Source organism: Diabrotica virgifera, chromosome 6 (genome assembly GCF_917563875.1).
Source record: "Diabrotica virgifera virgifera chromosome 6, PGI_DIABVI_V3a".
Lineage (NCBI taxonomy): Eukaryota > Metazoa > Arthropoda > Insecta > Coleoptera > Chrysomelidae > Diabrotica > Diabrotica virgifera.
Window position 1 is genome coordinate 175,187,321 of NC_065448.1, and position 12,143 is coordinate 175,199,463.

Here is a 12,143-nt window from a genome sequence, read left to right on the forward strand (position 1 = left end):
CAAATTTTCGAGAGAACCAGTGGCGGGTCTACAAGGGGGGGAAATGGGAAAATTCCCCCCAACAGGGTCCAAAATTTAAAAAAAAATTGTTGAAACATCACGATATATTAGCTGACATAAAACTTCAAATATCGACCGACAAATTCAACCAATGAAACCCGCTAGTTAATAAAATTAAGTGAACTTAATGCATATAATGTCTTTTTATGTCTTTTATATACTTAGTTTGGTTGATGTTTCATTGGAAGTTTCAAAAATTTATAAAATATAATTCTCTTTGTTTTTGTTTATGTACAATTATGTCTTAAAGTTAATAATAAATGAGACAATTCAATAATTATGCTTCCCCTCCGCTTCCATTATTTTCCCCCTTAAATCGGAGAATATTGATCGTATAAAAAAATTGTGCCAAAGAAATTGTAGGAAATTGCATTTTCAACAATTTTCTTTCCCACCATTTATGTCGAAAAGTTGAAAATGACGGGGATATTAAAAGGAAACAGTAGCGATCAACAGGTAGCGAAAACGCGGTCCAAGATTGCGGCTGTAATTTTGAATATTTTCTCGAGATATTTGGCACAGATATTCGTAATATAATAAAGAATGGCGGTACAGAGCCCAATTTGAAAAATATATTAATATGTGGAAATTACCCTGTAATTAAATACAATATTAAAAAAACGAGCCTGTACCGCCATTAAGAAGAACAAATAAATACACTTTCTTCAAATAAATTTTTTTATCCGATGCCTAGATTTTGCGTCATTTTGGAACTACTAAAATTTTTTATTTCATTAGTAGTTCCAAAATGACGCAAAATCTAGGCATCGGATAAAAAAGTTTATTTGAAGAAAGTGTATTTATTTGTTCTTCTTAATGGCGGTACAGGCTCGTTTTTTTAATATTGTATTTAATTACGGAGTAATTTCCACATATTAATATATTTTTCAAATTGGGCTCTGTACCGCCATTCTTTATTATATTACGAATACGTGTGCCAAATATCTCGAAAAAATATTCAAAATTACAGCCGCAATCTTGGAACGCGTTTTGGCTACTTGTTGATCGCTACTGTATCACCTTAAGCAACAACAGTTCTCATTTAAAATCAATATGGCGGCTAATGCAACCACGGAATTCAGTCGAGATTTTAAATTTACACTACTATTGATCTCTCCTAAAGGATAGAATTATAAAATTTGGGGCAGCTCGGAAATAAAATTCAATTCAATAATTATGCTCTCCCCACCACTTTTTACTATTTTCCCATGTAACTAGGAAAATATCAACCGCATGAAAAAAATTGTTAAAAGGAAATTGTAGGAAATTATATTTTGAACAATTTTAGTTGAAAATGGCGTAGATATTGAACAAAAACAATTGCTATAAAATCAATCTGGTCTTACGCTCGCGCCATTACCGCATACGTACTACCTTAAATATTAATTTTAGCACAAAATGAAAGGGATCAAAATTGTGTAGAATTTAATTCTCTTCATTTTTGTATGGGTACATATTTGTTGTAAAACTAATAATAAACGAGATAATTTAATAATTCAATAATTATGCTCCAACTGTCACTATTTTCCCCTCATAACTCGGAAAATATCGACCGCACGAAAAAAATTATAATAAATGAAATTATAGAAAATCGCATTTTCAACAATTTCAGTTTCTACACTTTTTGTCAAAAAATTGAAAATGGCGGAGATATTGAGCAAAAACGGTTCAAAAATGGAATTCAGTCGAGATTTTAAATTTATACTAATATTAACCCTCCTGTTATTCGTCTAACCCGACTGGACTAAATAATGGGTACATTTAACATATTCGAATACACTTTTGCTAAATTTATAATATCGAAATAATATAAAAATAATATTTTAATAACATACAATTAATTAATATGTTCTTTTTATCATTCGTAACTTCACGCATGCGCTCTTAAACAGACAAATCTTTGATCTTTAATAACTCAAAAAGCATTGATTTATTTTAATAACATGATATAACAAATTTTACTTATAATTTGTCGCTCTATCGATTTGTGGGGTTATTTTTAATAAAATAGTTTTCACCCCCCGAGAAGGGGTGGTGAGCATAGGGATTACGAACACTCGATACGAATCGTATCCGCCATGTTTTCCCGTAAGGCGCTATTTGAAAACATGGCGGATACGATGCGTATCGAGTGTACGTAATCCGGGCCCAGTTTTATTTCTTGAGGTATGCTCTAACTATTCACCAATTTTCATGCAAATCGATGGAGGTTTAACAAAGTAGGAGGTTAAAACCTTTAAAGCCTACACTAACTTTCCCCTTTCATCCCTTATTGCTACTTCCTGTATCCACTGAGGTGTCAGCCTGAAAGGGGGCATAATTATCAGTATACAATAGACACATTTCAAATGCCAAACTCCATATTACTTATGACGATGATTTTTCGGCTCTAGCTCTTAGACTACTAAGTGACTTGTCCTAAAAAAGTATCGTAATGTTACATTCATGTAGCCGGTTTAATATAAATATAGTGAAAACAATTGGAATGGTAAATGTTAATAATTGTATGTGGTCCATTAGTCTAAAAATATTCTAAGTTAATGTTCTGAATTACACATTGCGTGAGGTTTTGTCTAATTAAATTTAATTAGACGTTTATGCGTGAAGCGTAAACAAATTTGTTTAATTCATGATCTTATTGGGTATACATGGTATTATACATAGTGTTTATTTCGGGTATCGGGGTATCTCGCGACAACCAAATAGTGATTCAGGAATTTTATAACCAAGTTCACCTTGTAAATTACTTAATCCGCGATATATTGCAATTGATGAACGCGTATTATATTATCTAAGATATTACCGTGAACCTTTCTCAATTATCCAACCCACTCGAAATCATTAGTACCAACATCCATCAAGTCAAGTGAACTGTGTTTTGGACGGTTTTTCTCGTACTTCTATCTACTCATTTCGTACTGGACAGCCAAGCCAGAGTATCTCGCTTTGCTTTTTGTTTTTATGTTTTATACGATAGTGCAGTGATATTAGTCATCGAGTTTTGGAAAAATTCCCTGACAAACATTTTTGGATAAACGTTAATGCTGTGGTTTGAATCATGTACAAATCTTCATAATATGTGCGTTTAAAATCAAATTTTGAGTTAACGGGATCAAAGGTAATTAACAAAAGTTTTTTATGAGTCCCTCGTGAAAAATATTTAATAAATAAATTGGTAGGAAGGACCACCTTAATTGTAAAATAAATTCTTTACTATAAACTCGACATTTTCGGCGTTATTATTTAAGGTCCAGGCAAGAGAGATCTTGCCTCTAAAAAATATAGAAGGAAAAAGCTCGTTTTTCAATTCTACGTAATATTTGACTAGCTAGAAATTTATAATCTAATGTTAAAATTGTTTAAAAAATTGCAATAATTGGGGAAAAATGTAGTTTTTCCTTTTAGGGCAGTCAATGAGGGTGTTTGGCTCCGAATTCCAACCTACTACATCGATTTACTTAATATTTTCACAGTAAGTAGGAAATAGCTCAAGAAATAAAGTCTACCCTATATACTATGGCGCTTCTATCTTGGGGGCGGATCCCTCCCCTTCAAGGGGGTGGACAATTTTTTGGTCAAAATAACCACGGAAGTGGCTAGAGAACCTAATTCTAAGCAAAAACTGTTTTATAATTTTTTTTAAAACTCAATACTTTTTGAGTTATTTTTGGTTGAAAATTGGCCGTTTTCATTGAAAAATGACACTTTTTCGGAATGTTTTTTGCAAATACTATGCATCTATGTATCTAACTAAAACTATGCATCTAACTAAAACGTCTATATATAACATTTTTGTACCTTATAAAGAAACAAAGAGATTCGTTTCTTCATAAATCTTCTAGTTATATGTAATACAAAAAGAGATAAGGTAGGTGAAAAAAATTTGTTTTTTTTTGGTGCGTGCTCAAATCGGTGTATTCAACTTGAAATAACAGAGAAACGGTCGATTTTAGGTGTATAATGCTACCAATACCTTTTGTCGTGATTGAAAAGACCTTTAAAATGAGCAATATTAAATCTAGATTACATGCAAACTAAGCGAGATATGCTGCAAAAAAATTGACGATTAATATATGCATTTTAAGAAAAAATGAGAAGTATATTTAACCCCTCACCCACCACAATTTAAATGTATAAAATTCCTTCTGCAATACCTATTATTACAGTGTTATTTCTATGTTCAAAAAGTTGGATGGGTTTAACATTCATGGTTTTTGAAAAAAAAAATATCAAATTATGGAGAGCCTTTTAAAATTTTCTTAAAAATCTTCCTTTTTCTCCATGTAACTCGAAAATGATAAGACATAGAGTAATGAAAATACAAACGAATTTTTTGTTTAAAAAAACCCTACATTTTTGTACTGTATCTTTTTTACGTATCTCTTATCATTTTAGAGTTACATGGAGAATAAGGAAGATTTTTAAGAGAATTTAAAAATGCGCTCTATAATTTGATCTTATTATTTTTTCAAAATCATTCATTTTAAACCCGTCCAACTTTTTGAACATAGAAATAACAGTATAATAAAATGTTGTGTAGAAGGAAAACGCTGCATTTAAATTCTGGTGGATGAGGGGATAAAAAATATACTTTTCATTTTTTCTTAAAATACATTAGTCATAATTTTTTTTGCACCATATCTTGCTTAGTTTGAATGTAATCGGGATTTAACACCTTTATACCCCTAAAATCGATCATTTCTCTGTTATTTTAAGTTGAATACACCGATTTGAGCATGCACCAAAAAAATCTCTTTTCACCTACCATATCTTTTTGTATTATAACGATAAGATTTATGAAGAAATGAATCTCTTTAATTTTTCATAAGCTACAAACATGTTTTATATAGTTTTTTTCGTTAGATGTACCTATAATTTTTAAGGTAATCGTGAAAAACCGTCCGAAAAGGTGTTCTTTTTCAATGAAAATGGCAAATTTTTAACCACGAATAATTCAAAAGGTATTGAATTTTCGAAAAAATATATAGAACAGTTTTTGCTTAGAATTCGGTTCTCTAGCCACTTCCGTGGTTATTTCGACCAAAAAATTTACTACCCCCGAGAAGGGGTGGAAACCACCCCCAAGATAAAAGCGGCATGGGATATAGGATAGACTTTGTTTCTTGAACTATTCCCTACTTACTGTGAAAAGATCAAGTAAATTGATGCAGTAGGATGGAATTCGGAGCCAAATATCCTCATTGACTGCACCATTTATAAATAGTTACAATATTTGTGATAAAATCCAGCTTTCTGGGAATTTTTTCCACGTGCGGAGTCTAATCGCACTGTACTAATTTGTTTTTATGTTTTATATGACTATTGTGGGATCCTTCTAAATCTGTCCTCGCGACAAACACGATCGCGCACCGTCTGTTTTCACAGGACAAATTCAAAAAATATGCCAGATATGTAACAGCGACAACGACGATTTCTGAAATTTGACTAAGAAGTGTTGTTTGTGTAAATGTGTCACGTGATTGCCGATATTCGCATTGATTCGTTGTTGATGTGAAACTGATTAGTTTGACGCCGATTTGAATTTGCCGCGCCGGCTTTTTTGTGTTTTTGGTGTTTTTTCGAGTATTGTGGACATGGATCGTTCTATGTACGGAAAAGTTGTTCCTGGTACTTTAAACCCGTACCAGTGTTCGATTAAAAAAGGAACATCACCTGGATGTAAGTTGTAGCCATATTATTATTACTAATTGATAAATGTGTAAGTTTTAAACTTTAAGCAGTTTTAAACAACAAAAATCTAAATTTTGATCAATGACCTGCATTTCGGTGGTTTGATTTCTAGTGTAATAACTGTAAAGTATTTTTACTGTTGATTATCATGTCTCAAGTTTCCTCCGCAGAACAACTCTTTTGAAAATGATTTTATTTTTTTTGTTTTCTGGTTTTCTGTATAATTTCTGTGATTTCAAGCTTCATTGTCATATATGTCTACAAAGCTCTACAATTTTTTTGAACAAATTTTTGCTTCACACAAGTATGAAGCCACGAGCCAAATCCGGCTAGTTTTGTGTTGAGAAAACCGAATACGATAGTTTTTATGATATACAATAATAGGTATGACATGCTATTATTTGTAAACATTGAGGGATAATGAACTATTTTAAATGGGAAATAAGCCGCAATTTTACCAAAAAATGAATTTATTAACGTTTCGACGCCCAAGTCGGGTGTCGTTGTCAAAATACAAAATAATACTAAATAAACAAAAATATTGGCAACTCATCAATATTGGCAATATCATTTTAAAGTCTTCTACTTTAAAATGTATAATGCATGCCTGAATTGCCGATATAAATGAGTCAGATTAAATAAATTACATATTAGAATAATTTTTTACTAAGCAACAACATTTTTGTTTATTTAGTATTATTTTGTATTTTGACAACGATACCCGACTTGGGCGTCGAAACGTTAATAAATTCATTTTTTTGGTAAAATTGTGGCTTATTTCCCATTTAAAATAGTTTATTATAAAAATGCCACAAGGAAATAGCTTCAGAACAACATTGAGGGATAAAACACATTTTTTATGTGGACAATTGCTAAGAATCCATTTCAATTGTCGTTAATAGGGGCTCAGTTTCTATTTTAACTGAGAGAATTAATGCTAGGTTAATGACAGAATGTTTTGGAGGCCACTAAGAAAAACATCATGTATTTGCCTCGTTTGATCGCCGTCTTTTAGCCTTTATCTCGTGAGTGAGTCTCGTGGCATCTTTACATACAAACTAGCACTGGTCTGCAAGGACAGCTTCCTTCCAAAAACCTTGGTACATTTTTTCGATTACTAAAATGGCCTGATCAAATCTTACTTAATGCTCATCACTCACAGCTACACATCTAGGGGAACAAGGCGAGGTGGGAACAGAGACATGCAGTGGATTTACAGAGACATGATATATGTTGGAATCTGTTCAGTAATATATTCACTAAATTAGGGTATTTATCATTTTTTTGTTTCTTAAAAATCGACGAATAACTCCCTTTCAAAGCTCTGTCAAATAATGGATCCTTCTTAAATTGATGAATTTGTGGCCCTACAAAAAATATCTTCTTTAACTTAAGCTTCACTTAATGAAGGAAATTTAGTTTAGGCATTTAAAGGCACGCCCTTCTTGGTTCACTTCTTTGACAACATTTTATTCAAACTCAGCTTAATATGTAGCAGATCTTTTGGTCACACGAGAGGTTCAGCATTATTTTATTATTTTCTTCTTTTCGTTAGGTTAAGGTTTATGGTGTGATTTCCTATCTCTGCTGTTTCTCATATCTAAAAAGAATAGTGTTTTGTGTAGCCTAAGAGCCTAACTAAGAGAAGAGCAATGACTTTCAGATCAACACAGATTTTCCATTTGTGTTAGTCATATTTGAATGAACAGATGAGTACTTTTAAGTTTACTCGTATGTACATCTCCTTTATGTGGACAGCATAACTAACAGAAATAGAAGGGGATGGTAAATTATTAATTACATAAACATTTAAAAAAATGTTCAAATTTAGAAATCTCATCAAATCATTAACTTCTTTTCAAACAACATCATTATCTTTTAGTCTGGACCCTAGAAGTTCTGCATTTTCTGCATTGCATTTCTGCATTGAGAAGAACTCCAAATTTTGAACAAGGTCGCTCTCTTCTCTGCTTGACTGAACCTCTTTTTCCTCAATGCCAGGGTAATATATGTGGACGATATGGTTGGTTCTTCTTCTTCCATAATAACTTCGTCTGTAACAAAAGTCTCCAACTAATAATTTTGGGATGGAATAGAAATTGGTAGATTACACAAAGGCTCTCGATTGAGTAAAATGAAATATCTTTGGAGTTTAATGGAAAATATGGGAGTACCTAATCACCTAGTTAACTTAATAATAAATCTGTATAGTGAAAACTCAGCCAAAGTTAAAGTACCTACACGGAATGTATTGAAATGCGTTCAAAACAAAGAAAGGAACTAGAAAGAGCTGCATACTATGACCATTATTATACAACATATATTCTCAATATATACTGAGGAAAGTACTAGGCGAATGGGATGGAGGAATCACTATAGGAGGTTAAGAAATCAATAACCTACGATACGCAGATGACACACTTATGCTAGAAGCGGTCGTCGACATGATTACCATCATCGAACGGCTAAGCCGGATAAAAAAGGAATTCTGACTTTAGATCAACACCGGAAAAACAAAAATAATGATCATAGACCGGGCAAATAATAATCTATCAAGTCTACTAAAGAATTCTACGCGTGTCCTGGACAGAACAAGGGACCAACTTGTCAATAATTCCGGAAGAGCTTAATATAAAAGGGAGGCTATTAAAAGAAAGTAAACCAAGAATACTCAGTTACTTCGGCCACATAACCAGAAGAACGGGGACCATGGAATTATTGGTAGTAGAAGGAAATGTAGAAGGCCCAAGACCATGAGGAAGATCTACAACGCGATGGGTAGACCAAATGAAGACTGGTGGGAAAACCCTGCACGAAGCCGTCTCTCTAGCACAGGATAGCAGTCAATGGAGACAGACAGCAAGCTAACAATATTTAGAGTGTCACCATGCCCTGACAAGCTCAAGAAATGAGGAGGATAATGCATAATAAACAACAATACGACCTACTTTGAACCATACTTCAAGGTAATATGCATGAAAAAAGCGATCAATGATGACGAACAATATCATAGCTTCACAAGCTACGAAAGTGGTTTAACTTAACCACTACTGAACTCTTTAAGGCAGCAGCCAAAAAAGACCAAATAGCCATGTTGTGTCCAACGTCCGTAACAGATAGGCACCATAAGAAGAAGAATATAAAGACCAATCTAATCTGATGTAAACACTGTGTTAGCATGCATGGATTTTTAATCAATTGTGTGGTTTTCAAATCAAATTCTGAAAAAAGTTTTTCTAACTATGCAAACTTTTAGTTTTTTTCTGTGCATTTAATTAAAATTTAATTTATTGGCCAATCTCTAAAACTGTTTTGCAACACTTTTGAAATGTTTCTGAAACATTTTTTCAAAAGCATGTGTATTAATTGGTATGTGTGCAGCTTGTTATGAATTGGTTTATTCACACGAAAATATTATCATATTACAATCCTTTTTAAAAATATGTATAATTAATTACATTTATCTTATCAACGTATAATATAACTACTATGTATTAAAGGTGTTCAGTCTCGTTATTAGAAGTTTCGTCTTCTATTAAAGGTTGAAGATAACTCTAGAAAATCTATTTTTATACATCGCACTTTTGAAAAATTTTTAACTTTAAACTATGCGAATTTATAAATCACGTTATTTTTCTACTCTTTGCTCCCTTTTGCTTTCTATTTTCTTTCCCATATTAATTGTAAGGTATATTTTTGATTTCTCATTAAATGTTCGAGACATCCCATTTTCGTCGAATTTTTATGTATTAGAAGATACACTCCTTTTTGTATTGTAGCATCTTGAAACTAAGCTCCTTCTAGGGTTGGCAATTATCATGACCATTCTGATCTTAGAATAGTTCGATTGATGTGCATCCGTTGTGACAGGTAGCTCTTTCATGACGACAGACTCAGTAAAACACAGGTTAAAAACAAAGTAAATATATTTAAGATATTTATATACAGTTCAAAATAAACAAAATAAAGTATAATTCTATCTTCTGCAAAGGAAAAATAACATTATACTTATTACTGTCATCAAAACATGATAGTAATATTTAAATGATACAATACACAACACAATATATCGTCGCCTTAGTACTATAACTTGATAACTCCAAAATTGGCGTTTTTGAGGTAACTAATTCACAAGATGTATTTTATTTGTCTCCATATTGTGTAAAAACTTGGTAACTCGCTCCAAACGGGTTGAGTATTTATTTATGATTGACGAAAGTTGATAAAACTCAAATGCCCCTAATATTCAGTGCTAAAACTTGACAAGATAAGTTATGACGCTATTGTTTAATCGAAATAATCGTGAATACGACATACACTGAATGCCGTAACTAGCTAACTCTAAATATCATATAGTTGTAGCACGTGTTATTCTGAAACCTTTGAGCTTACCACGTAATTGCTATCTGCTTATTCGGTTCATGTTAACGCAAAAATTCGAGAATTGTTAGCAGATCTGGCAACCCCCATGGAAGAGGAACATTTTTCACCAAAATAATGCTTAAAATATTAGTTTTGTTAAAAAGTTCACTTAGGTGCAACTTGGCACGACATGCGACATTACCAAATGTTAACATTATGGTAGTGCTAAAAACAAATTTGCACCGTATTCCTAAATAGATCAGTAGCCAAAAAGTTAAGGAACAGTATTTTAGAGCTGCAGGGTTAATTCCGTATTTACCAACATCATGGTAGCAGCACAAATATCTTTAAAATCTTTAAACCCGTTTATCTCAAAACTGCTAATTTCGAGTTATCAAGTTATAGTATTAAGGCGACGATATTATACAATAACAATCTCGCTACATGGAATCAACCTATCCACTCATTCAGACTCGGAGACATCGCATTTCAATCCAATGCGATAACATTGAACAGCGACACACAGTCACCCGTCCATCGTTACTAGCTCACTGCGGTAACGGTTCCGGTAAAACGCCACGTCAATACTGAGGCGCCTATCTAGGCAAAATACCGCCTCAACCCGGCGCATCTCTGCCATTGAGCTATTCCTAATTCAACACGTCAGGAATAACTGATTTTATGAGTCTCCTCGTCGTCTTAAATACGCTCTCCCTACCATTCCTTTTTCGGTTTCGTCTAGTGGGGTATGTAGAGGGGATGCGCCAACACGGATACTCCTTCGATCATCATATCATTACACTCAAGTTACGCAGCTATGAGATTCTTCTGCTGCCTATACCACTCCTGTCCTGGATCTTCCCTTGTATAATCAATTGTAGTATGTCATATCTCTCACCATCCGTGACATGCCCCAGGTATTACAGTTTTGGTGTTTTGATTGTTTCCATTACTTCCATACTTTTGTTAACTCCTCTCATTCATTACCTACTTCGTTGTTTGTTACATGCTCCGTCCATGATATCTTCAGGATTATTCTATATATCCACAGTTCGAATGCTTCTAGCTTCTTAGTAAGGGTTCGTGTCATTTTTGCAGATTTTAGAAGAACTTGTTATTCCGAATTCATACGTACTAATTTAGGTATAAAAAATGGGCAATATTTTAAGCCAATTGCTATCAAATATTTTTGCAGACAACAGCAAAAAGGCCAAATACAAAGATTATATAAAAGGAAGGCTAGAAAACAGACAAAAGCACGAGGATATAAACAGAGAATGGGAAGCGTGTTAAAACATCATACAAGACGCTCCAAAGAGACCTTGGATCTACAAAAAAAGGTCAAATCAACTGAAGGGAAGTGGTTCGATGAAGAGTGTCGTAACATAACAGAAAGGAAAAATAATGCATATCAACGATTACAACAACGACATAGAACAAGACAGGCAGAGGAGGAATATATAATGCTAAGGAGGGAAGAAAAGAAAGTACATCGAAGAAAAAAAAATAGAAAACGAACTCCAAGAAATTGAAGAATTAAATAAACCAACAGAAACCAGAAAATTCTACCAAAAACTAAAGAAAAGCAGAAAAGAATTTAAACCAAGAACAATGATGTGCAGAGACAAAGAAGGAGATATAGTAACTCAACAGAGTGAAATACTACAAAGATGGACTGAATTTTTCAAAGAAAAGTTTGAACAAAACGGAGATCCACTATACAATGGAATTGTACTGGATCAAACTGATACCAGAGAAACAACCCCCCCTTCAGTAGCTGAAATGCAAGAAGCAGTTACCAGACTGAAAAACAACAAGTCACCTGGATTAGACAATATTAGCGCAGAATTAATAAAAGAAGGCGGAGACTCCCTATTGAATGCGATACACGAAATAATAGTGAACCTATAGAATAATAAAAAACTGCCACAAGACTGGAATACCGGAGTAATTATTCCACTACATAAAAAGGGAGATCAGCTTGAATGTAAAAATTACCGGGCAATAACGCTACTGACTGTGGCATATAA

General features: G+C 33.2%; 2 protein-coding genes across 2 annotated transcripts in view; both read left to right on the forward strand.

Annotated features, from left to right (window-relative positions):
- The window catches only part of LOC126886435 (paxillin), a 312,639-nt gene that overhangs the window by 19,432 nt on the left and 281,064 nt on the right, over positions 1-12,143 (forward strand). The window lies entirely within an intron of this gene.
- Positions 2,803-12,143, forward strand: part of LOC126886437 (UPF0489 protein C5orf22 homolog) — a 51,810-nt gene continuing 42,469 nt past the window's right edge. The window contains exons 1-2 of the mRNA XM_050653378.1: positions 2,803-3,178; positions 5,310-5,739. Of these exons, the coding sequence (XP_050509335.1) occupies positions 5,655-5,739 (85 nt within the window). The 5' untranslated portion in view covers positions 2,803-3,178; positions 5,310-5,654. The remainder of the gene's footprint in view (positions 3,179-5,309; positions 5,740-12,143) is intronic.